This window comes from Mytilus galloprovincialis, unplaced genomic scaffold (assembly GCF_965363235.1).
Source record: "Mytilus galloprovincialis unplaced genomic scaffold, xbMytGall1.hap1.1 HAP1_SCAFFOLD_33, whole genome shotgun sequence".
Lineage (NCBI taxonomy): Eukaryota > Metazoa > Mollusca > Bivalvia > Mytilida > Mytilidae > Mytilus > Mytilus galloprovincialis.
Window position 1 is genome coordinate 111,993 of NW_027467983.1, and position 27,531 is coordinate 139,523.

The 27,531-nt window shown below is 32.5% G+C and overlaps 1 protein-coding gene across 3 annotated transcripts; it reads right to left on the reverse strand.

Annotated features, from left to right (window-relative positions):
* Positions 1 to 27,051, reverse strand: LOC143059875 (uncharacterized). Of its 3 annotated transcripts, XR_012973651.1 has the most exons (6): positions 26,465 to 27,043; positions 16,971 to 17,126; positions 15,460 to 15,580; positions 9,485 to 9,691; positions 7,383 to 7,658; positions 1 to 6,915 (listed from the first exon to the last, which is right to left on the reverse strand). XR_012973651.1 is itself a non-coding variant. In XM_076233442.1 (5 exons), the coding sequence occupies exons 1-4, from the start codon at positions 26,947 to 26,949 to the stop codon at positions 9,515 to 9,517; spliced, it is 939 nt and encodes a 312-aa protein (XP_076089557.1). In that variant the 5' UTR covers positions 26,950 to 27,043; the 3' UTR covers positions 1 to 7,658; positions 9,485 to 9,514. The 3 variants fall into 3 exon arrangements, 2 of the variants coding, with proteins under 2 accessions (XP_076089557.1, XP_076089558.1); XM_076233442.1 differs by having other exon boundaries at positions 1 to 7,658; XM_076233443.1 differs by lacking the exons at positions 1 to 6,915; positions 7,383 to 7,658; positions 9,485 to 9,691; positions 15,460 to 15,580 and adding an exon at positions 16,216 to 16,396 and having other exon boundaries at positions 26,465 to 27,051.
* Between the last annotated feature and the right edge of the window lie 480 nt (positions 27,052 to 27,531).

Sequence of the window (27,531 nt, forward strand, 5' to 3'; positions counted from 1 at the left end):
TTACAAGTATATACATTGTTTATTTCTTTAACATATACATGAATGGGAATATTATAATAAAGAATAAAAATTATAATTATAATGTTTACATATCAACACGAAAAACTGATTACATTTTCTGCAAAAAAAAAAAGTAATAATTCAATCGGTTTATAAATATATATATCTGCTATTAAAATATTTCCAAAATAAAAAGTAATTTCACCCGTTGCCTGCATTAATAATAAATAAGTGCTTATTCAAAAATTACAAATTTATCTTAATCCATAAATTCATTGTGTATATAAATAAGTTCATTCAACTTCAATAAATATAGTTTATATGTATAAGCTTATTCAAAGAAAAATAATGATATAATAATAAACTGGCATCAATTAAATGTAAAATGTTTTTGTACAATGTATAAACAGAATAGATTTGCATAAGTTATCATGTTGACTGAAGTGTATAAGTCCATGAAATGGAAATGCATCTACATAATAAACACATAAATGAAAATTACAATTTTTCATCACAGCTACACCAAAAAAGTTCTTGCCAGCTTATGCTATCTCAAATATTCCGACAACAAAAATCTACCTAAATTCAGGAAAATATCTCATGTCATTCAAATGTTATTAAAATTATTGAACTTAATATATACTTATCTAAGTCCAGTATGTTACATTTTAAAATTGATTATGATTCTATAATGTGTTTTCAAAAATAAATATATCATTCAGTGGTTGTTAATTGCAGGCTTATTTACTTATGAGTTTGTTACTAAATTTTACCAAATCTTGACTTTGATAAAAAAAAAAAATCAACACAGAGCATGTGGATCACTTTACAGATGATTTGTTGTATTAAATTTATTCTTTAAGAAACATTTTTTCTACTAGTATTTACCTATCAGTGAATGTTTGATTTTTGTTTCCCACTCCATTTGCACTGCAAGGTTGATGAAGTTGAAACAAGAGGCCTGGTAGATATTGGAAAATATCAGTGAATTAGTGTTTAGAAGCCAATAATTCAAAAATAGTAAAGGGGAATACACCTTTGTCTACATTGTCAGTATAAAAAGTATATATCATACCAAAAAGCAACATCACAAAAATACTGAACTCAAGAGGAAAATCTAATCAGAAAGTCCATAATCACATGGCAAAATCAAATGACAAAACGCACCAAAAACGAATGGACAAGAACTGTCATATTCCTGACTTGGTACAGGCATTTTCAAATATAGAAAATGGTTTGTCGTCAATAAACAACATAAAAAAATGCAAAAATCGGTGTTCCTTAAAATTACATTATAGGGGCAGCAACCAAACAATGTGTTGTTACGTTTGTAGATAATCTTGACCTGAAAAACAATTTTATCCTATGTCAGAAATGCTCTAAACTCTATTTCTTTGTTAGGTTGTGTAAGAGGGTGAGAGCGAGTTGCTTATTTGATTTTTTTTCACATAAACACATTAATTGTGCGTTTAAATTGAGAATAAGGACATCAGGATGAAAGAAAACAGGTTTTAAAAGTCTGCTAAATACATTTATGTTGTCAAAACGCTCCAGATTACACATATACATATGACTTCTTATGAGAAACACAATTTCTATAACTTGACAATCAAACTCAAATAATAAAACCACATGAAAAGTTATAATAAATTAAATAAAGATTTGTCATGTGTTCAATCAAACAAAAGACTTAATATAACAATGTATAAGATGAACTGCAAAGGAAGCATAAAAATGTGTGATCCAATAGTCTTAAATAAATATATCTCAAATGCAAGTAACTCAAAAATTCATTCGATAGGAATACCACATGTAAAAATATAAATACATCTTTGTATTAACACAGACTGAAGTATTGATTTATGCTAAAATAAGACCTCACCTAATATGGCTAACACACTTACATTGATTTTTAAAAGTTGCTGCCTATTAATTTAAACCTACAATCATTCTTCAGATTATATGAGAATTGGTTACAGCCAACTTCAGTCATCAATTTTCAAGAAAGAGGATTCAGGCCATGTGGACAAAACAACATGCATACGAAAAGTCGTGTATCGATATCGAATCTACATTGGTCTTCTAGATACTAGATTAGTCCATGTTGATTTTATTAAGTTTAAGATACAATTTCTTGGTAGTGTAGATTTATTTCATTGTCCTGCTCACAAGCAAACTTAAAACTCACAGTAAAACCCAGTAAGATAATATAATTGAAAAAATTAAAACATTTTTTACTTCCATTAGTAAAATTCAATACATTTGTTTCGAGTTTACACTATTCAAGATGGTTTGCACTTGTTGATAGACCTAAAAGCAAAAAGTGCATACATAATTAACTTAAATTTCTGTATTTGTAAAAAACATGACAGAAGACACCATGTTCTTCATTTAGAAAAAGTTTAAGGAATGAATTAAACATTCTTCTTTTAAAAAATTGCACATTTCTTTAAAAATCTAGGCAGATAGTTTTCTGCTACAATCCAACATGGCAGACACCATTTGATATAGCTTAAGCAAATAAACAAAATAGAGTGGACATAATGTGTTTGTGGTAGGTTTTAAATTTTGGATTTTTATATACTCAGATATGATTGGTAATAATATTAATTTTGTAATCAGGAATGCATTTGACACAAGTTCTTCATTGACAAGATCATGAAGATATAATCCTTATTTCACAAAATGGGTGCATTCTTTCAATAATTGGAACAAATAATTTTAAACAATGACTAACTTGTGAAATTTAACCAATACATTTAAAAAAAGACTGCATTTGACATCTTTTCACATATATTATTAAAATAGTAGTCACAGTACTAATTGATATTTTAGTCTGCAAACATGATTCATTCATTAGTTGTTGCTGCAATTAATTGGAAACTAGCTTGCAGTAACTGTGAGTACTCATAGATCAGTACTTTATGTCTCTAGTGTTTTAGTTTAATTTTGTGATGATGTTAAACCACTGTCCTGGCTTAGAGGAGGGTTGAACCCTGTTCAAATTCAGGAGACTTTAATTCCGAGGTTATGTTTTTTTTACTGTCTCAAGGTAACAAGACTGTAATTCAGTGGTTGCACTTGTCTAATACATATGTTTCTGGTTATTGTTTGGTTTTACTTTTTATCAGATTAGGGTCTTTCATAGCTTGCTTTCAACTATGGATTTCTATTTACTTAAACTAAAGTTATAGTGCGAATACCAAGAAAATGCTTATTTGGGCCTTTTTTGGCCCCTAATTCTTAAAATCTTGGGACCAAAACTCCCAAAATCAATCCCAACCTTCCTTTTGTGGTCATAAACCTTGTGTTTAAATTTCATTGATTTCTATTTACTTATACTAAAGTTATTGTGCGAAAACGAAGATTAATGCTTATTTGGGCCCTTTTTTGGCCCCTTATTCCTAAAATCTTGGGACCAAAACTCCCAAAATCACTCCCAACCTTCCTTTTGTGGTCATAAACCTTGTGTTAAAATTTCATAGATTTCTATTCACTGTTACTAAAGTTAGAGTGCGAAAACTAAAAGTATTCAGACGATGACGAAGATGACAATTTCAATGTTGACATTATTTTCCTTTTAATTAGTGAAAACGCCTAGTTCATTATCTTCGCTAGCCAAAGGTTACCATCAACACCCGTTCTCTTCACCCTTGGTGGATTGAGTCAAGATTTGTGATAACAATGTTGCGCCATCTATTGGAAGATTAAAGTCACACCCATTCCAAATACATTATTCTTGACCAATGGTAGAACTTGAACTCTTCAATTTGGAGGTAAAAACATGTAGATTCTACACACTTGGTAAAGCCGGAAACGAAAAATATATGTCAACATTCATGCATTTGTGCATGAGACATACACACAGGAACTTCTAATAGTTGATTAAAAACCTTCAAGTTGTCAATTAATATTTTCATATGTTTAGGGATGTAAAGACTTGTTGCACAATAAACATGTGGCAACTGTTTACAAACATGTCTTACATTTACACGTGTTCATGTTATAGGCGCTTTTTGATTGGATGCAGCGAGTTTCGACTGCAACCAATAACAAGAGGCTGTCACAACGACAGCAAACCAGATTTATTAGCATTTATTTGTGTCCTGGCAATATCACAAGAACCATTACTGATGATTGGTGAAAGTGAAAATCGTCAATATCAAATTTGACCTCTATTTTGTCATCAGTATCAGCATATTAAAATTTGAAAAGCTTAGATTGAATGGTTTGTGAGTAAATGCAACAACGTGAATGGAAACACCATTTTACGATCTTTCAAGAGCCATAACTCTTGAACGGTAAAAGTCAAAATCGTCATTATTGAACTTGAACTCTATTTTGTCATCAGTAACAACATATTAAAATTACATGTTTAGCAAGTACAATTTTTGCAATTGAAAACTCTCTTTAAAAATTTAGTAAATATATAGAATATTTCACCCGTAATATACTGATTAAAATAAAAAAACACTATTTATTAAATAAATTATTTGAATGTGTAGTTACTCAAAAATATAGCATTTTATAGGCGAGTCTGAAGTTTTGTTGTGGCTCAGGTAAAAATAAAATCTGGTCAAGAAAGTTCAATGCATTATATTGTTACTATTTATATATATGTTCCTGCACAATTCATCATCTTAAACAGAAACAAAGTAAGAATTGATTTTATTGTCCATAATAATAGAAAGCAAACTTATATTCAAAGTAAAACACAATCAAGTAGATTATTTTTTGTTTAAATATCACATATTTCTTTTACAAGTTATCTATTAATGTGTATAAATAACTGCCATCATTTTTGCATATGCACAAATAAGAATAACAATATAGATATAAGAACAAAGTCGAATACATTCAGTTAAAATTTAACACCTGTCTTTTAATGCTTTTGTCAATAAACAGAACTCTTAAAGAGCCTGTGTTGCTCACCTGCATCTTTCAGAATGGCCACTTTTAAGTAAAAATCATCATAAAAGGAGAATAACTTTATTAGTTAACTTGCAATTTAAGTCATTTTAACACATTTGTAGATTCTATTCAGCTGAATATTTTTTTGTTTTTAAAGTTTCTATATATCTATTATAGTTTTCAAGATAAAAGGCAAAAAAGAAAAAAAATAGTAATAATTATCATTAAATGGTAAATAACTCAAAAAATTTAATCAAATCAACTAAAGATTTCAGCCATTATGGCTTATCTGTAGATGTTGTCCTGGTGATCATTTTTCTATTACAATTTTTTATCTATCTATATAGTTTTCAAGGAAATAGACAAAACTGCAAAATATTGACTTATTTGTTGATCTTGTCTTGCCAATAATTTTTGCATTTTAAAGTTTTATTTATCATAGTTTTCAAGAAATTGGTAATCCTGGAAAAAAAGGGAAACATCGTCATTAAAGGGCAACAACTTCAATAAGGGGTTGACTGGGGATTTCAATAATGTTGACTTATTTATTAATTTTCTTGTCTTGTTGATCATTTTTGCTATTTAAAGTTTCTGTCTATCTATCATAATTCGAAATAATAGGCAAACATAACTTTTTACTAAACTCAATTAAGGGCAATAACTCGTATAAGAAGTGATCTGACAGTTTTGATGTCAAATGATATTATGTAGATCTCATCATTCTGAAATATTTGTTCCTGCCCAATTTTCTTTATCTATAGCGCTTTCAAGTTAATAGACAAAAATTGCTCTTATATTTTTAGCCATGTGAACCATGTTTGTCGGCAGGCAGGTTGAGATGACACACTTTTTAAAATAGATATCCCGTTGATAATTTTTGCCATGTTTGGTTAAATTTGGTTTAGTAGTTGCAGAGGAGATGATCTATGTATAATTTAACAGAAGACGACAGTTGACAATAAGTGATGTCAAAAGCTCACAGTGGACCTCGTGCCAGGTGAACTAAAAAGGCAAATAGTAATAAAATCTGTATGTATGGTTAAGAGAAAACAGGTTTACAAATAAATAAGATGTTTACTGTAAATATACTTTTATATGTCAGGGCTGGGCTGATAGATGTTACATGATGGTAATTTTTATACAAGAACGGTAAAAGTGACGCCCCAAAAATTGAAACATGATCTGTGTTTTGTGGTAATTGGCATTGTGCATATAAGAGGGGCGAAAGATACCAGAGGGACATTCAAACTCCTAGATCAAAAATAAACTGACAACGCCATGGCTACAAAAGATAAAGACAAACAGACAAACAATAGTACACAAAACACAACATAAGATTCATAACATTTGGTTGAGGCAAACTAAAGTAAGAGAAGGGATACCAAAAAGTCAACAATTTTTCCATTTGTAGAAGGGCATAACTTTAGAACAGTAAAAGTGACGCCACCAAAATTCAAACTTGATCTGTGTTTTTGTGGTAATAAGCATTGTGTATAAATTTCATAACATTTGGTGGAGGCAAACTAAAGTTAGAGAAGGGAAACCAATTTTGGGACGGACGTACAGACGGACAAGGGTTAATCGCAATACCCCCTCCGCTATGGCGGGGGCATAAAAATTGATCTGCACTGATTTTTCAAACTTGTTCTAGACATTGCTGACCTTCAATATAAATTCTATAAATATCTTGCAAGAATAGTACACAGGAGAGCACTTACAAGACTGGATGGATGCAGGGTATTTCTATGTCCCTTGCAATGTGTCAAACAGGGGATGATAAGTAATGGATAATAGATGAATTTCACCATTCTTGCATTTTCTAGTACATTTCCTATGTCACAATAATGTTAATATATATACATATCTTTATATCTAGCTCTGAAAATAACTCTGATGCTGTATAAATAAACTTTTTGTTGCTTTGTTCTTGAATTACAAAATGTTGTGGCAACAATTTCACTAAGATTTTGTACTAAAAAATAAATGTATTTTAAGAGATTCCACCTCTAGGTGTAATACCATCATTGATTTTCCCCTATTAGTCTTTGTTAAATTTGCACTTTTCAAAAAATTGTGCAGAATTTATCTTTGTTTCAAATAAAGAAATACTTGGCATGAGTAAAGTTTTATCCTGTCCAGTTCTATAGAAAAAGTTTCACATAACATTTCATTGCATATAAGAAAATAAAAATCATTGGAAGTTAACCAATCAAATTTCTCCTCTTATTCTATCTGTGTACAAGGTTTAGTAACCATGTAACCTCAAGATTACAAAATTTTCTATAGAAATCACAAATAAAAATAATGGTGTTTTGAAATACCCAAGACATATGTTTATGACACAGAAATAGTTTTACTGCAATAAAATGTAGGATTAATTACCTACAACGGTCAAATTCAAGGGAATATTTTTTAAGACCTACTTTCGTATGCAACCAGATGTGACGTACCATGATTTGGTGGTATTACACCTCTATATTCATTACTATGAATCAACTTTGGTATTCACTTTAGCTTTGATAGGGTGAGCAGATTCTAGTAACACAAAAGGCAGATTATACTTTTGGTATTCCTAATCTTTGTCGGTTTCCTAAACGTAGAAAAGCTTTTATCAGCTGGCTCCTCTCCCTTGCCTTTAATATATCATAAGGTCCAATAAAATGCAGAGTAGCTTTGTCTTCTGGACCTAATTTATCTTTGATATATGTACAATACCTGGGTGATGTAGACAGGCATGTTATCAGTATCTGAAAAGAAAAATCAGTTATACTTAATTAGTATACCACTAGAAAGTTACTTGTTACCTGCCCAAGAGATGGTATAAAAGACACTTTAAACTGATATTTGTGAATATAGCACACTGGAAAAAAAGTAGAAGTACCCAGTGATCTTGCTCCACAAAATGATAAACCCTTCCCCTTGCAAAGTCCATGATTTGCTAAGGGGAAACCCTAAAAATAATTTTAATAAAAAAATTAAAGAACCTCACATACCCCACACCCCCACATTGTCACTTGACAAACAAAATCTCACCAGATTCCTAAGTTCAAAGACTCATAACTCTACAAAAGTCAACTGATAAAAATTTTCTTGTGGATATGCACAATTAACATATTATGTCCTCATAAACTACAAAGTTTCAACTGTTGCAGTAGTATAATTGGGCCAAAATTCTAAGTTCTAAGGGGCATAACTCCTAGAAAAAAAATTGAATCGTAATTTCCTGCAATAAGTTCATCTACATAGTATGTCCTTATTATCTACAAAGTGTCATGAAATTTTGTTGTGTGGTTTCAGAGAAGTTGCAATGACAAACTGTTGCAGTAGTATATTTTGGCCAAAATTCTAGGTAAAAGGGGCATAACTTCTAGAAAAAAATTGAATCGTAATTTCTTGTCGATATGCACATCTACATAGTATGTCCTTATTATCTACAAAGTTTCATGAAATTCTGTTGTGTGGTTTCAGAGGAGTTGCGATGACAAACTGTTGCAGTAGTATATTTTGGCCAAAATTCTAAGTTAAAGGGGCATTACTCCTACAATAAAAATTGAATCGTAATTTCCTGCCGATATGCACATCTACATAGTAAGTCCTTATTATCTACAAAGTTTCATGAAATTCTGTTGTGTGGTTTCAGAGAAGTTTGGATGACAAACTGTTGCAGTAGTATATTTTGGCCAAAGTTCTAAGTTACAGGGGCATAACTCCTACAAAAAAAAAATCGTAATTTCCTGTCGATATGCACATCTACATAGTAAGTCCTTATTATCTACAAAGTTTCATGAAATTCTGATGTGTGGTTTCAGAGAAGTTGGGATGACAAACTGTTGCAGTAGTATATTTTGGCCAAAATTTTAAGTTAAAGGGGCATAACTTCTACAAAAAAAAAAATCGTAATTTCCTGTCGATATGCACATCTACATAGTAAGTCCTTATTATCTACAAAGTTTCATGAAATTCTGTTGTGTGGTTTCAGAGAAGTTGGGATGACAAACTGTTGCAGTAGTATATTTTGGCCAAAATTCTAAGTAAAAGGGGCATAACTCCTACAAAAAAAAATTCGTAATTTCCTGTCGATATGCACATGTACATAGTAAGTCCTTATTATCTACAAAGTTTCATGAAATTCTGTTGTGTGGTTTCAGAGAAGTTGGGATGACAAACTGTTGCAGTAGTATATTTTGGCCAAAATTCTAAGTTAAAGGGGCATAACTCCTACAAAAAAAAATCGTAATTTCCTGTCGATATGCACATCTACATAGTAAGTCCTTATTTGTTGTGTGGGGTATAATTAACTGCTGACACAGAGAAATGTCTTGCTGTCAGCAGAAAATTCTGAAAAAGACAATTTGAGGGACAGCAGCATTGACAATTAATACAAAGTCGCTAGACCATGACATCGGGACAGGGCATCCAAATAACTAAACTGATTTGTACTGATAGTAATGCAATTTTATAGAAAATATCATTTATCTATCAAAAGGGATCATTAATTTTACTGGACTGAAAGTGTTAATCATTTAAGAGTTGATCGAAACATTTTAATCAATTAGCTATATATTAACATTACCTTTGTCTCATGGAGCAAAAGGCCAAGACATTATTTTTTGAAGCAAGAATTGCCTAGTCCAATGATCAGCTGTCCAACATGTTGGCTAAATCCTCTTATCTTTGATGGATCCATAGTTTGAAGTGTCTCCTTATCAATAGCCTCTGGTTTTTGTCTAGTAACATGAATCTTTTGATCAACTAATGAATCATTGGTTGAAACTTTAACCTAAGAACAAGGAAAACCATATAGGACCCACTAATTCATAATTAATAACTACTGTACATTCAGAAATTATTGCAAGGTTTCTTTATACAAATAATTTGACTGGTTTAATATCGCAATAATAACTAGAGGCTCTTAAGAGCCGGTGTTGCTCACCTTGGTCAATGTGTTGCAGTGCATATTAAACAAAGGACACTCTACATTATTTAAGACAAGAATAGAATTCATGACAAAACTCTCTGTTTTTGTGTCAGTGACTTGTTTGTAGAACTTACTTTACTGAACATTCTTGCTTACAGTTATCTCTATCTATAATGAGCTTGGCCCAGTAGTTTCAGAGCAGAAAATTTTTGTAGAAGATTAACTCCTGAAGTGGTCAATTGACAATTTTGATCATGGTGACTTATTTGTAGAGCTTACTTTGCTGTTTACAGTTTATCTCTTTCTATTATAATATTCAAGGTTATAACCAATAAACTGCTTCGCTGAGCGCAGCTGGATACGCCCCCAGAGGTCCAACCCTGAACAGTTGGGGCAAAAATGGACACAATATTCAAGCTTGATACAGGTCTGAATTTGGATTGTAATTAAATATTTGACATATTATAGGTTTCTGAATAAATGTAGCCAAAGAACTTGGAATTGGTTATATGAATAAAACCCCAAAACTTGGAAACGGTAATTCTGAAATTTATAAAAAATGAAAGGGAGCTCACGTCAATAGATATAAACAATTCACCAAAGTTTCATGCATATTGGTTAAAGCTTTTTTGAGTTAATGTCCGACATGTTGACGAAGGACGGACGGACAGACGGTCAACGGTATACCATAATACGACCCGTAAACGGGCATAAAAAAACTGCAAAATTTCCTTAAAATTAACAATTCAGGGGCAGCAACCCAACAACAGGTTGTCTGATGCATTTGAAAATTTCAGGGCAGAAAGATTTGTACCTGATAAACAATTTTACTCCTTCTCAGATTTGCTCTAAATGCTTTAGTTTCAGATATATAAGCCAAAATCTGCATTTGACCACAAGGTTCTATTTCTAGCCATGGCAGCCATCTTGGTCAATGGGTGTGGTCATCGGATACATTTTTTAAAGAAGATACCCTAAGCATAATTTAGGCCAAGTTTGGTTTAATTTGGCACAGTAATTTCAGAGGAGATTTTTGTAAAAGACTACAATAAAATGCTCCGCTGGGTGCAGCTTGATACGACCGCAGAGGTCGAACCCTGAACAGTTGGGGCAAGTATGGACACAACATTCAAGCTTGATACAGCACTGAATTTGGATTGTGATTAAATATTTGACATAGCATAGGTTTCTGACACAGAATGAATGTGCTCTAAGAACTAAAAAAATTTTTAATTTACCTATTCAAACCATATCATTATCATTTGCTTTTATATATAAATCATAAATAACCAATTTAAAATGGAAAATTTTAAAGAAGAAAAAAGGGAAAAAAAATCCCCCCCCCCTAATTTTGTGAACCCCCTTATGATTCATCACCCCCAAACTCAATACCAGCCTTCCCTTTGTGGTATGGTACCTTGCAGTACAATTTCATAGAGATCTATACACCTGAACACAAGTTATTGTCTGGAAACTAGAACCAGATGCTCCACAGGGCGTAGCTTTATACGACCGCAGAGGTTGAACCCTGAACGGTTGGGGCAAGTATGGACACAACATTCAAGCTGGATTCAGCTCTAAATTTGGATTGTGATTAAATAGTTGACACAGCATAGGTTTCTGACACAGAATGAATGTGTTCTAATGAACTTAAAATTTTTGTTTTCTCTTACAGCAATTCACTATGCTGTTGAATATTAATCCTCTCAAAAAATGTTTGAAGAAATTTTCTTTTTATTTATGAAATTTCAAATGAGAAAATGGAACCTAATTTTTTTAATCACATCCCCCTTTCCCTTATTCCAAAACTAATCTCAATTAAAATTTCTAATGGAGTTTGCAACAATAACTACTCATTTAAATACATCATAAAATATTAAGATGTAAACAAAACTGCTTGTTATCACTGAATGGTAAAGATTATTTTAATTTATTAGTTGGTAGTAAAAAGTGAATATACATTGTATATTGTATATAACAAAGATTTAAGTTGATTCTGGACAAAGAAAGATAACTCCAATTAAAAAAAATTCTTGCTATTGCACAACATTGTGCAATTAGATATTTCTTGCTTACTATTCTGGACAAAGAAAGATAACTCTAATTAAAAAAAAAATTGCTATTTCCCAATATTGTGTAATTAGATATTTCTTGCCATTGCGCAATACTGTGCAATTGAAAAGACTTGCTATTGCACAATACTTAATATAAAAATTTTAGATCCTGATTTGGACCAATGTAGACCAATTTGAAAACAAGACCAAAAATGAAGAATCTACATACACAGTTAGATTTGGCATATCAAAGAACCCCATTTATTCAATTTGTGATGAAATCAAACAAAGTTTAATTTTGGACCCCGATTTGGACCAACTTGAAAACTGGGCCAATAATCAAGAATCTAAGTACATTTTTAGATTCAGCATATCAAAGAACCCAACCGATTCATTTTTTGTCAAAATCAAACTAAGTTTAATTTTTGACCCTTTGGACCTTAATGTAGACCAATTTGAAAACGAGACCAAAAGTTAAGAATCTACATACACAGTTAGATTCAGCATATCAAAGAACCCCAATTATTCAATTTTGATAAAATCAAACAAAGTTTAATTTTGGACCCTTTGGGCCCCTTATTCCTAAACTGTTGGGACCAAAACTCCGAAAATCAATACCAACCTTCCTTTTATGGTCATAGACCTTGTGTTTAAATTTCATAGATTTCTATTTACTTATACTAACGTTATGGTGCAAAAACCAAGAAAAATACCTTTTTGGGTCCCTTTTTGGCCCCTAATTCCTAAACTGTTGGGACCTAAACTCCCAAAATCAATACCAACCTTCCTTTTGAGGAAAAAAACATTGTGTTTAAATTTCATAGATTTCTATTTACTTATACTAACGTTATGGTGCAAAAACCAAGAAAAATGCTTTTTTGGGTCCCTTTTTGGCCCCTTATTCCTAAACTGTTGGGACCTAAACTCCCACAATCTATACCAACCTTCCTTTTGTGGAAAAAAACATTGTGTTTAAATTTCATTGATTTCTATTTACTTAAACTAAAGTTATTGTGCGAAAACCAAGAACAATGCTTATTTGGGCCCTTTTTTGGACCCTAATTCCTAAAATGTTGAAACCAACACTCCCAAAATCAATCCCAAGATTTCTTTTGTCGTCATAAACCTTGTGTCAAAATTTCATAGATTTATATTAACTTAAACTATAGTTATAGTGCGAAAACCAAGAAAATGCTTATTTGGGCCTTTTTTGGCCCCTAATTCCTAAAATATTGGGACCAAAACTCCCAAAATCAATACCAACCTTTCTTTTGTGGTCATAAACCTTGTGTTAAAATTTCATAGATTTCTATTCACTTTTACTAAAGTTCGAGTGCAAAAACTAAAAGTATTCAGACGACGACGACGACGCAGACGACGACGCCAACGTGATAGCAATATACGACGAAAATTTTTTCAAATTTTGCGGTCGTATAAAAATGCCTGTTTTTTGGCCTCTTTTTGGCCCCATATTCCTAAACATTTAAAGTAATTACCCCCAAACTCAAACCCAGCTTTCCCTTTGTGATATGGAACCTTGTAGTACAATTTCATAAAGATCCATACACTTACACACAAGTTATTGTCATGACTCTAGAAAAATGCTTGTTTTTTGCCCCTTTTTTTGCCCCTAATTCCTACAATTTTGAGGCAATTACCCCAAAATCAATCCAAACATTCCCTTTGTGATATGGAACCTTGCAGTACAATTTCAGAGAGATACATACACTTGCACAAGTTATTGTCTGGAAACTAGAAAAATGCTTATTTTTGGCCCCTTTTTCCTAAACGTTTTGGGCAATTACCCCCAAAACTCAATTCCAGCTTTCCCTTTGTAATATGGACCCTTGTAGTACAATTTCAGAAAATTCCATACACTTACACACAAGTTATTGTCATGAAACTAGAAAAATGCTTGTTTTTTGCCCCTTTTTTAGCCCCTAATTCCTAAAATTTTAAGGCAATTACCCCCAAAATCAATCCAAACATTCCCTTTGTGATATGGAACCTTGTGGTACAATGTCAGAGAGATCCATACACTAACACACAAGTTATGTCAGGAAGTTACAAAAATGCTTATTTTTGGCCCCTAATTCCTTAACTGTTTGTACCATAATCCCCAAAATCAATCCCAACTTTCCTTTTGTGGTATCGAACCTTATGGTAAAATTTCATAGAGATCCATTCACTTAAACTAAAGTTAAGAGTGCGAAAACCAATCGGTCTTCATAGACTAAATGTAGTTTTCATGATTTTAAACACCATTTTATATGATAAAATAAAGAATTTATCAGATTTGAGAGGAGTATAGAGATAAAGGGTTACTTTGAAAATAATGTCAAAAATATTACTTGAATAAGTTATTTTTAACATTTTTGAAAAAAAATAGAAATTACACTTACCTATTAAAGGCACATAATTGAATTAGGTTACAAATTATAAATAACTTCAGGTCTTAATTAATTCACAAGTATCAATCTATTTATATCAGTCTACCTTCAAGATTTTAGAGGAAAATGATAATTTAATAGTCCCAAGAGACCAATCTTTGACCCAGAAGCGTTGGTATGTAAGATAAGTGTGTGGGAAAGTTAATTAGTGTTTCTGAAGAATTAGTTTTTATATATCAAGGGAAAAATAACCAGATAACTGTGAAAATTATTTAAAGCTAGTAAAATCTGTATTCTTAAACACCTATAAAAATAATATTTAGAAAAATAACTTGTATAAGTTATATTTAAATTAGCCTCGTTTTCAACATTACTTGTATAGGTAATTTTAATTGTTACTTGTTTAAGTAATGCCCCTGACTGATCTATTATAATATTCAAGATAATAACAAAAAACTGCAAAATTTCCTTAAAATTACAAATTCAGAGGCAGCAACCCAACAACGGATTGTCTGATGCATCTGAAAATTTCAGGGCAGATAGATCTTGGCCTGATGAACATATTCACCCCTGTCAGATTTGCTCTAAATGCTTTAGTTTCAGAGATATAAGCCAAAAACTGCATTTTACACCCATGTTCTATTTTTAGCCATGGTGGCCATCTTGGTTAATGGGCGGGGTCATCGAATAGTTTTTTTATAACTAGATACCCTAAGGATGATTTAGGCAAAGTTTGCTTTAATTTGGACCAGTAGTTTCAGAGGATATGATTTTTGTAAAAGTTAAGGGACGACGATGATGATGGACGCCAAGTGATGAGAAAAGCTCACTTGGCCCTTTGGGCCAGTTGAGCTAAAAATTGCATTCTGATATCTGATACATAGTTCTGTATGCAGATTTCTTAAGTCTAGTCTTGTAAGTGCTCTCCTGTGTACTATTTTTGCCAAATATTTAAAGAATTTATATCGAAGGTTTATATCAGATGGCTTAAAATTTCTCCACTGATTTTTTTCAAAAAACTAAAATCCATGAACATGTATTGTAGCTTTTGCTCATACCACATGTACCACGAAAATATAAGTACTTTCACAGTTTTTGAGTTATATGTTTTACAATTGGAAATGAAAATTAATTGTTGACACACAAGCCTGAATTTTTTTTACTTTATTTATATATGAAGAAGTACCTCTGCAACTGTCATTATCTGTATTACATCAGGCATTTCATTTGATGAAATTCTGAAAGTTAAGTCTGGAACTGCCACAACACGTACATCCTTGATCATGGTTTCCTCGACCAATCCTATACTACAAAAAGAACCATTTTCAAAATTAACCTTTCATCATTTTCATATACAGGGTACCAGGATTTGATGATTTAGGTCGAGTCAATCGATTGCGATCTTGTTTTAATCAGTTATTTAAGGTGGTTACAATATTTCATGGATTTTAAATATGTCAAGGGCTAAATATTTTTGTGAGGTTTTTTGTTGATGCTTTTCTTGTCACTGATTTTGATCTTCCTAAATGTTTATAGGACAAGGTACAATTTGGGCTAAAAGTGAAAACTGTATGACTGGCATGAGGACCTTGCAAGGTACACACATTCCAAATATAGTTATCCTATTACTTAGAATAAGAGAGAATTCAACAATACAAAAAATTTTAACTTTTTTTTCAAGTAGTCACTGAACCATAAAAATGAGGTCAAGGACATTGGACATGTGACTGACAGAAACTTCGTAACATGAGGCATCTATATACAAAGTATGAAGCATCTAGGTCTTCCACCTTCTAAAATATATAGCTTTTAAGAAGTGAGCTAACACCGCCGCCGCCGTAGCCGCCGCCGTAGCCGCCGCCGTAGCCGCCGCCGGAACACTATCCCTAAGTCGAGCTTTCTGCAACTAAAGTCGCAGGCTCGACAATAAAACCACTGCAAGCAAAACGCATTTTTATTGTGCCATTCTTTAATTCTTATCTGGTGTCTATTTGAAAGCAGAAGTCATTGATATCATCTTTCACTGTGGATAGACAGGATAATGTTCCATGTCTTGGGCATTCGTCTTTACCAAACATAATACCTTTATTTCCTGCAGATGTTGTTTGATCTGTTTTAGAATCCTGCAACCAAAACCAGACGTCTTTAATCATGTTTTCAAAAATTAAATTGCCATAAAAGTTATTGCCTTTATTGAGGACATATTATTGCTAAAAGTTTTGAGATGTTCTGGTGTTTTAAAGTGGACACGCTTTGCAAATAATAATAATTGAACACCTTTGGATCATTTAGGATTTTGAGGACACGTTTGGGCATTGTTGGGGAGATTGACACTTTTGGAAGTGTTACATATACATTGTATCATGTCTGTCTGAATTTCAAAATTATAAAGAAATAACATTTTCATTCCACTAATTAAGCTTGCTCATGTTGTTTCAATTCTTGTTGTAGCAAGATGTTGGTAAGGAATCTTACTGCTATTCTCAATTTAAAAAAAACAAGATCTTACTGGTTTTACATGTATGTACATGTATTGTAACACAATAGTCCAGCAATGTGAAAAAAAACCCTGAAAAGTCAGTCCTCATTCTGCAGTATGTTAAGGTTAAGCACAAAGTGGTTAAAGAAACAGTCTTGTCAATAGTCATGATAGTAATGGTCAAAATTTATTTTCACCATATTTTTTAAAGAATTTACCTTCCCTTTAGGTTACACATTCTGCAAAACTTCTCCAGCATTGTTGTGAACCTCATTTCTTCCACTGTTCTAGAAGTCAACAACAAATCATAAAGTATTTCTTTTAGGTCATTTTGAAAGTCATGTCTTCCAGCTTCAATATGATGTATCAAAACTCTGAAAAAAAAATCCTAATTATTTATATAAGAACTGGACACTGCTTAGAGGTGCATAGAATCTGCTGTCGATTTGGAAACTTGTTCTATAATCTATTATTAAGTCAGACTTGGTGTCTATTTGAGTCGTACCTGTACATATATATATATGCAAAATCAAATAAATGGGGAATATGTCTATGGGACACAGATGATGCCCCCGCTAGCATATCATATAAAGTTATAAAGGGCAGGGTTTTCCCCGAGTCAATTATTTTTTTCACCAACTTACATAAATATATTTTTCGTTTAAAATGTTCCTTCTTTCTAACTCCCCCCCCCCCCCCCCCCCATTTACTTTTTAAAAGATACTATAAAAATAGCAATATAGACATCATAATTTTGACTTCTGGGACACAAGATTCATCTTCAAAAGTTTATCGGATATACATTTCCCTTCCAGTTGAAGGATAAAGACTAAAGGCAGAGACTTTTCTTACTTTTCAACAGGTTTTGGAACAACCCTCCAAATGTGGGATATCCCTTAAATAAGGGACTGTCCCTCAGACAAGGGATCATTTTGCTGTTGTAGAAAAGTAAAAAGAAAAATTTAGCTTTTTTTTAACTTAAAAGGGGAAAAATTCATTATATTTGGAACAACTTTTCTTAAAGAGGGGTCCACTTATTTTTAAAAATAAAGAAGATACATGTATAAGTCCAGGAATATTACAAAATTCTTGGACATGTTTTGACCATATAATACCAGATAGTTGTATAGTTCTTTGGGAAAAGTTTCTTCAAATGATATGAATATGTGCCCTTTTGTACTAAGAAGTGGTTTTTACAACAAAACATTTTTTTTTTATCACTTGAAATTGATCCCTGATTTAAGGGATAGTTATTACATTGAAGGGTTACTTATTTGAGGAGTTGTTCCCAACCTGTTGAATATATTTCTTCATAACAACAGTTTTCTTTTCTGGACCATCGTAAATGAAAAAGTTGAGACGTAAAAATATGCTTGAAACACGTGCGTCGCCAAAACGAAAAATAAATAAGATGGATGAAATCAAATCATTATGTATATTTCTTTCGCCAAATTCTTTCGCAAATGATGAATTTTAATGGCCACAATTTTTATTTTTTTGCAAAATGCGAAAATGGAGAACGCCAGCGGTAACCTTGAAAGGGACATAACTGAAGAACAGTAAAAGTGACGCTACTCAAATTTGTACTTGATCTGAGTTTTGTGGTTATATGTATTGTGTATAAGTTTTATAACATTTCGTTGAGGCAAACTGAAGGTAGAGAACAGAAACAAAAAATTCAGCAATTATTCCATTTGTAAAGGGGCATAACTCTAGAACAGTAAAAGTGACACCACCAAAATTCAAACTTGATCTGTCATGTCTGTATTTTGTGGTATTAAGCATTGTGTATAAGTTTCATAACATTTGGTTGAGGCTAACTTTAGTTAGGGAATGGAAAGGAAAACTAGTATTTTTTCCATTTGTAAAGGGGCATAACTCTAGAACAGTAAAAGTGACACTACCAAAACTCAAACTTGATCTGTGTTTTATGGTAATAAGCATTGTGAATAAGTTTCATAACATTTGGTTGAGGCAACCTGAACTAGATTTGATTTGATTTTTGGTGTTTTAACGCCACTTTTAAGCACCGCTTTTGGGCCAATTTTTATTGGTGGAGGGAGACGGAGTGCCAGGAGAAAACCACCGACCTGTGATAGGAAAACTGACAATCCTAGTCAATTTAGATTGGAGTCTAGTGCACCCGCACAAGCGGGATTCGAACTCACAACCTCAGTGTTGACTGGCTAGTGATTACAGTAGTAACTACTTAGACCACTCGGCCACTGAGGCCCCTCCTAAACTAGAGAACGGGAATGAAAAATTCAGCAATTTTTCCATTTGTAAAGGGGCATAACTCTAGAACGGTTTAAGTGACGCCACTGAAATTTAAACTTGATCTGTGTTTTGTGGTAATAAGCCTTTTGTAGAAGTTTTATAACATTTGGTTGAGGCAAACTAAAGTTAGAGGACGGAAACCAACTTTGGGAAGTAAGCCAAAATATTTATCAAATGGAATTTATTTTAATATGTTGCATTAGAATGGAGATATCTGTATTGTATTTCGTTGCTAGCTCAGTATATAGGTAAACTCAATTTGTGACAGTCAAATCTACGTTTCACGAAGGCCAAGCTTAAAATACAATACAGATATCTCCCAATTACAGATATTTGAATTTTAATGAGGGCCTGTAAATAATGAAAACTTATAAATGTAAATAAAATGCTCCGCTGGGTGCAGCTTGATACGACCACAGAGGTCGAAACCTGAACAGTTGGGGCAAGTATGGACACAACATTCAAGCTTGATACAGCACTGAATTTGGATTGTGGTTAAATATTTGACACAGCATAGGTTTCTGACACAGAATGAATGTGGTCTAAGAACTTAAAGATATTTTTAATTTACCTATTCAAACCATATCATTATTATTTGCTTTTATATATAAATCAGAAATAACCAATTTAAAATGGAAAATTTTAAAGAAAAAAAAGGAAAAAAAAGGAAAAAAAAATCCCTCCCCCAAATTTTTTGAACCTGTGGCCCTTATGATTCATTACCCCCAAACTCAATCCCAGCCTTCCCTTTATAGTATGGTACATTGCAGTACAATTTCAGAGAGATCCATATATACACTTGAACACAAGTTATTGTCTTGAAAGTAGAAAAATGCTTGTTTTTAGGCCCCTTTTTGGCCCCAAATTCCTAAATGTTCAGGGCAATTACCCCAACCTCAAACCAAGCTTTCCCTTTGTGATATGGAACCTTGTAGTATAATTTCAGAAAGATCAATACACTTACACACAAGTTATTGTCTTGAAAGTAGAAAAATGCTTGTTTTTAGGCCCCTTTTTGGCCCCAAATTCCTAAACGTTTTGGGCAATTACCCCCAAACTCAATTCCAGCTTTCCCTTTGTAATATGGACCCTTGTAGTACAATTTCAGAAAATTCCATACACTTACACACAAGTTATTGTCATGAAACTAGAAAAATGCTTGTTTTTTGCCCCTTTTTTGGCCCCTAATTCCTAAAATTTTAAGGCAATTACCCCCATAATCAATCCCAGCATTCCCTTTGTGATATGGAACCTTGTGGTACAATGTCAGAGAGATCCATACACTAACACACAAGTTATGTCTGGAAGGTTTTTTTTGTCCCCTTTTTGACCCCTTATTCCTTAACTGTTGGTACCATTATCCCTAAAATCAATCTTAACCTTTCTGTTGTGGTATTGAACCTTATGGTAAAATTTCATAGAGATCTATTCACTTAAATTAAAGTTAGAGTGCGAAAACCAATGTGTCTTCTGACGACAACGACAACGACGCCGACTTCATACCAATATACGACCACAAAAATTTTTTTGCAGTCGTATAAAAATGGAAAAAAAATGGTAACATTTGTCATTTCCATGTGTAAGGGCAATAACTCCCATAAGAAGTTGTCTGACAGTTTTACAGCTGTGAGGTTTAATTATGCATACAAATTTTCCAAAATGCTAAAATTATCACTGATACCTTTATCTTACATTCATTTAGAGTATTTTCCTGAAGAAATAACTGTGAAGAACTTCTTAAAAGCAATCGTGCTTTGAAAACGTACACAGATTTAACATATCCGTCTCTGGTCCATGTTTTACCATTGTCAAGTCAACATCCAGTATTAGAAAAATGTGATTTTTAAAATATAAAGCAAAGTTGTTGAGAACATAATGTCTGTCACCATGCTGGTGACGATTTGTCTCGGTGCTGAAGTGTCTAGAATGCTGCAAACTTGACACATTCAGTCAGGGGTACTACTTGTACAAGTTATTATTATCCACCCTTAGTTGATCCGGCCCTATAATAAAATAATAATGAATAATTAACTTCGGCGGATTTTGTGACATATCTGAATCAGTATAAATGGAATTTGTAAAAAGTATCGATGAATAGTGACAGCAGGTAAGTGAAGGATGCCTAATATTACCTTTAGCATGTTTAGAGAAACATTCAGATGAATTACTTTAAATCGATACAAAAATGAGTAATCAGTATGATTTGTACAATTTGTTAAGCAGCATCGATATTAGTAGAGTGGGGCGCTCATATTCGCCGTGGACACAATTTCGCCGTTTTATGATTTTGAGGTGTAAAAACTTCAAAGGATGGTTGAAATGGAAGAAATATGCTGTTAAATCATATTTTTATAACAAATATGATTATTTTAGAAAATGTGACTAAACTTCGGCACCTACGGCAAAGGACCGAAAAATGGACAACGATTTTCAGCCAATTTCCTGAATGACAAAAACGATTTCAAAGAAGCATTCCTAAATAATTGTTTGACTGATTGCCCTAAATTTCAGTTTTTTACATCTTTCAAATGTCTGCTATTCGTCTATAATGAAATTTATTTGATAAATAAAGTTAAAAGCTGCAGTTATTTGGTTTTAAATAGATATGTCAAAACGGCGAATATGTGTCTCCCATCGACAAAATGTTAGGAAATTTCAAACACCCTTTAATCCAACTCTGCAGATGATTTTACTCAAAACAAACACGCTTTCAAGCTAAGAATATTTTGCATTTGAAGTTATCTTCATATAGAAATATCAGTATACTTCAAAAACATAAAGACCTGAACATAAACTGAAGAAAACATGGAAAGATATGGCGAAAATGAGCACCCCACTCTATATGAATATGAAGTTATTTTCCATGATAACTCAGAATACAATTGGGAAAAGTTTATATTCAATTCCGACACATAGAAGAGATAAATAGATATTCACAATCCACTGGAACACATAATAATGTAATTACCATAATGATCATTAGTCTATAGATACATTTGTAATTGGTTTGTTTATTCAACAATTGTCTGATGATCGTGAACCAAAGTAAGGCTGGTCGTAATCACTTAATTCAATTAAAATCATAGCTATTAAAATTTACTAAGAGCTAATTTCCTAATTCTTGTAGAGTAAAACTTTGGTGGCTTGCTTGCTTTGTTTGTATAAACTTTTAACTCAAGCTTTGACATCTTCAAACAATATATATAGGCATAGTTAAACCTGTATATATTATATTTACATTTAATTGGACGTTATCCCAATAAAATTGTACAATATACAAACAAAGCAAGTAAGTAAGCTAACCTGAAAGTCTTGCTCTACATGCATTAGGAAATTAGCTCTAAATAAACAATTCACAGGGCTGTAACTAGGCCTTGGGAACAGACGAGGCAGGGGTTTAATGGGAGCCGCCGATTGAGGCCCCCTGGCCGAAAATTGTAACATTATGGTTCGAAATATATCTTGTTACCTCCGTTGTTTGTATCATATTTATTGTTTTTGTTTCATATTTACGGTAAAATATCGGGAAACAAAGTGTGTTCTAACGTCTGTCAAATATGAAGTCGATTTTGTCAAGTCATTGTGCATTTATTTTCACACAGGATCGTATTTAACATTATGCACATAGGAAAAATAACAGACCACCGGCGCAATCTCTTTGACAATTGTATTTTCCTCTTTTAAACAAGACGAAACAAGTCTACAGATTATGTTTGCTAACATCCCGTTGGAAACAAAAACAATGTTTAGACCTAGTATTTCGTACATCCGGCCGTAATGGCGTTATCACATGTTAGTCACATGTTTCACGTATGACTGGAAATGATTAGAACTTTAGGACAAAAACAATTTTAATATATAACTGGACTTCTGTTTCCTGTGAAATGTAACGCATAACGATAAAGTAATTTTCTTACTTAATTATTACGAAGATCAAAACAAGAATGTAAATCATCTTGGATTTATCTGTTTGAACATCTCGCAAGAGTTCATATTTGCATATTGTTTTTAAGAATGCTATTACAACAAAGCAGATTACATCATCTAAAAATTGCGTTACGAAATCCGACACAAAAATCACGCCACTGTTCTTACATCTGCTACATAAATACTTATAGTTCTGGGCATTTTCTTCTCACTATTCTTATTGGTCGCGAGAAACGACACAAAAATACGGTTGTAGAATCTTTGATATTCGTATATTTTATTTTTTTTTCTAGGGAAGAGTAGCATACACTTGTATGTTGATAAAAATAATGGCATCTTTAGATGTAGTTGCAACTTTTCTTACAGTAATTCACATTTTATCACTTTTCTATAGTTATAGGAAACGGAGCCCAATAGCAAATTATGGTCCATATACATGGTTTAAAAAATAATAGTAATGATACAAAAAAAAAATAATGAATAAAATAAAATAATGTAGATAAATTACATATATATATTATATTTATATAATCTTCCTTTATTTCTTATCATTTAAATTTAGAAAAAACGATTGAATAAATTCAATTAAAATATATATGTCTTTATTTTCTATTAATAATACTCCACTTACAGGTGATGTTTTGTTTGTTTTTGTATGTTTCTTAGGTATGAAAAACCAACACTGTCAGAACAAATGCTGAATATAATTATAATAAATAAAGTTGTACAGGATTCTTTAATAAAATCAGATTATAATATGTCTCTGATTAAATTTAACAAATCTCACACTTTTCATCATTTTTGTGACTGTCATTTAATGACAGGAAACACAAGAAATGTTTATTGTAGTCATCTACTAATGGCACACTTCAAAGGTAATCATAGCAATAAAAATCATGTTGTTGGGAGAAACCACACCAAGGTAATAAACAATTAAGGAGTTTTAGGGAGGAATTAGTCCAAGTTTCCTCCCAAGATTTGGAGAGAGTTGCTGGAATTTCTTGGTGTGACACCAAGTTTTTACAGTGTAGGGAGTATGACATTACATCCTCTCTGTGTGTACTGTAGTACACATTATTGTTTAGAGGCCAGCTGAAGCACACCTCTGGATTCAGGATTTTCTCGCTGTACTGAAGACCCATTGGTGGCCTTCGGCTGTTTTCTGCTCTTTGGTCGGGTTGTTGTCTCTTTGACACATTCCACATTTCCATTCTCAATTTTATTACACCCAATCAATAATGATAAAAATTAAATACTCTCTAGTCACCTTTACCATGGTTAATTGTGCGACCGTCTTTATTTCACAAGCCCAAAGTATTCCCACAATACTCCATGGAAATTCAAAGTATCAAGCAATCAAATTGTCATTCTGCCAAGGTCTTGTCCTGTCCTTTTAACATTTGAATGGAATAATCACATACATTTTGTAACTTGCTCTCTATATATAGCTAAAAGAAAGCCTACTTCATGTATTTGCCGTTAAACCAAACAAATCCTCCATCCATCCAAAATAAATGTTTTGTTTTCGAATAGCAGCCAGGTTTGTAGCAAAACATTTGAAAATGCCTCAAATCTTCATTTTATTTGAAAGAGAACTACATACAAATTGTGGGGTGTTTAGGTATTCATGTGTGATCTGTGAATGCTTCTTTAATAATATTAACTGAGCAAGGTGAAGAATTCAAACTATTTTAATTTTGATTTACTTTGCGAACTGATAATGTTGGAAATATCCATTATCAATAATTCATTTTAACGGGAAATAAATAATTACAGAACCAAATGCCGGTTTACTGGCGATGGTAATCAGATACAGAGATATTACGTTGAAATAAAAGTACAGAAGCTGCACGTCAACATAAATTACTATTCGAAGTATGCATTACTTAATTCTTGATGTTAAAATGCAAGGATGTGTTCTACCCTCTGCATGCATGCCTAACTTTCTCCATTTTCTTTTTTTCCCTTATTATTTTTTTTTGCCAGCAATTGCCTCGTCTGCCTCATTGTAGTTACGGCCCTGATTCAAGGTCTTTATAGTTGGATCTTTTATTAGAAGTTCTAATAACGTTTGTCAGGACCTCAGCAGGAATATCAACTCTTCCTGCTGCTTTTCGAAGATAAGCATGAAATACATGTACAGCTTTTAAGACTTCTTCTTATATCTATCTATAATAATATTCAAGATAATAACAAAAAACTGCAAAATTTTGTTAAAACTACCAATTTGGTGGCAGAAACCCAACAATGGGTTGCTCGATTTGTCTGATAATTTCAGGGCCGATAGATCTTGACAAATTGAACAATTTAACTCCATGTCAGATTTGCTCTAAAAGCTTTAGTTTTTAAGATATAAGCTAAAAACTGCATTTGACCCCTATGTTCTATTTGTAGCCATGGTGGCCATGTTTGACCATGGATCAAATCTTCGGAGTTTCAGAGAAGAAGATTTTTGAAATATTTTATGACAACAGACGACGAAGGACGCCAAGTGATGGCATAAGCTCACATGGGGCCCTTTGGGCTCCGGTGATCTAAAAAGGGAGACAATGCCATTTAATATAAGGCAAAATAATAAAAAAAATCTTAAAGATCCATTATCTTTAATAAATATGTACAATGATGTATGGAAAAGTTTGACACAAGCTTTCTGTTTTTTTGGTGTTTTTTTTTTCGATTTTAAAGACTGAAAATAAAATATATTGACTCTGAAATTAAAATTTTGGGTTATATATTAAAACCACTATATACTCATGATACTGCACAGACTTTAAACCCATTGACAAGGATGATGGTGTCTAAGTAACTGCAATTCAGAATACCGAACATGTTGAATGAGGGCATTTTTTTAAAGAAAATACTTTTAACCATGCTATTGACATTCTTATCTTTATCTATAATCATATTTTTTACTTTTCTTTATTTTCTGTTTTTTTTTATATTTTTGGTTTATTTTTCTATTTCAACAATTTCTTTATCATATTGGCTTGAATTTTTTTATTTTGTTCATCTAAAGTTCCTTTCTTAGTGGTCCATTTATAAACATGATAAAACATCATTTCCTTAAGTTCTAGTTCGTTAATATATGATCATGATGATAAACCTGTCATCCATACATGTTTACTACGCATGGACGGACTTACCGGACAACCACACTTCTGTGAAAACAGAGGTGACCCATTTGTCTGATTGATTTTCAAATCTTTTCAGATATATGATTGCGGAAATAAGATAGTAAAAAATGTACGTAACATTGAGTTTTCAGTGAATAGATTCAAATCAAATTTGATGCAATTTTTATATAATAAAGAAGAAATATACACGATCAAAGCCTTAGATGGGCGGAGTTACAAGACTGCATCGTATCTTAATTTTTATTCCCTATAAATATTTTTTTATATTGGGGCGGATCGACTAAGGGCCCGATTGACATGAAAGCTACAAGAACTTGAGAAGTACCTGACTGACATTGCAGTAGTGAATGAAAAGATGGTAATTTTAATTTTACCTGGAACTACTACCCACAGTTTTCATCAACTCTTCATCATCATGGTGTTCATCTGAATCAGCATCAACTTTGGGAAGAAAGTTTTTAACAAGATATTCTCTAACTTTAACATAATTTTCCTGTTCAAGTTCTTTGACACTTGTGTCAAATGTCAAGTTAGCATTCAAATAATCCATCATCTTGATTAAATCTGCATCGAGGGGTGGCAAACCTGCATTTATATTTGAAAACATGTCGAAAAATTCATCAATGCTCTTCGTGGATGGGTCGATCCAGTTCCAATTAATCTGAAGATTTTCTAGTTCGCTCATCGTCCAATCACTTGTTTCACGCGGAATGTAACTACTCAGTGCAGTTAATTTCTTCTTCTTATCGCTTGATGCGGAATAATAATCGCCATCTAATCTATTTGTCCACAGTGGATCATCTTCTGAATTTGAGCTGTACCGTTGGCGTTTGCGTTTAGGTTTCGAGGATGACGCCATGTTGTGCCGAGGATAATTGTTCTCAACTCATCAGTATACGGCAGCCGGTACGGTCACAGAACCGTTCGAATGCAGCACCGGAATACGTCCCCAGAACCATTTAAAAGTCATGCGCAGCACTTGTTAGCTAAATACCGACAAACAATTGTGACCTGAATGACCACAAATAAACACAACATAATATAATATATTATATATATATATTGTAATCACAGTAGTCTTAGATTATAATTATCAGTTTCGTTTGTTTGTCTCAGTGATTAAGGAGGTTATATGAGACATATAACCTCCTTGGTCTGATCAGAGACATATAATACAAGAGATTGGCAACTCGGCGAAATCCCGTAATATCACACGGCCACATTTAAACCTCGCGAGATCTCTTTGGGTAATAGAGTTATTATCAAAGTATTAAAAGTACTCGAGGCAATGGTGAATGTTTAAGCATAAATTAACTGTTTCAGTGTTAAATTTAACATAATTAATTAAATAATTTGAGTTCATACATTCATAATTATTTATTTCAATGTCCTTTTAATTTTTATTTGTATTATTGAAAAAGAGACATAATTTGATATTGAA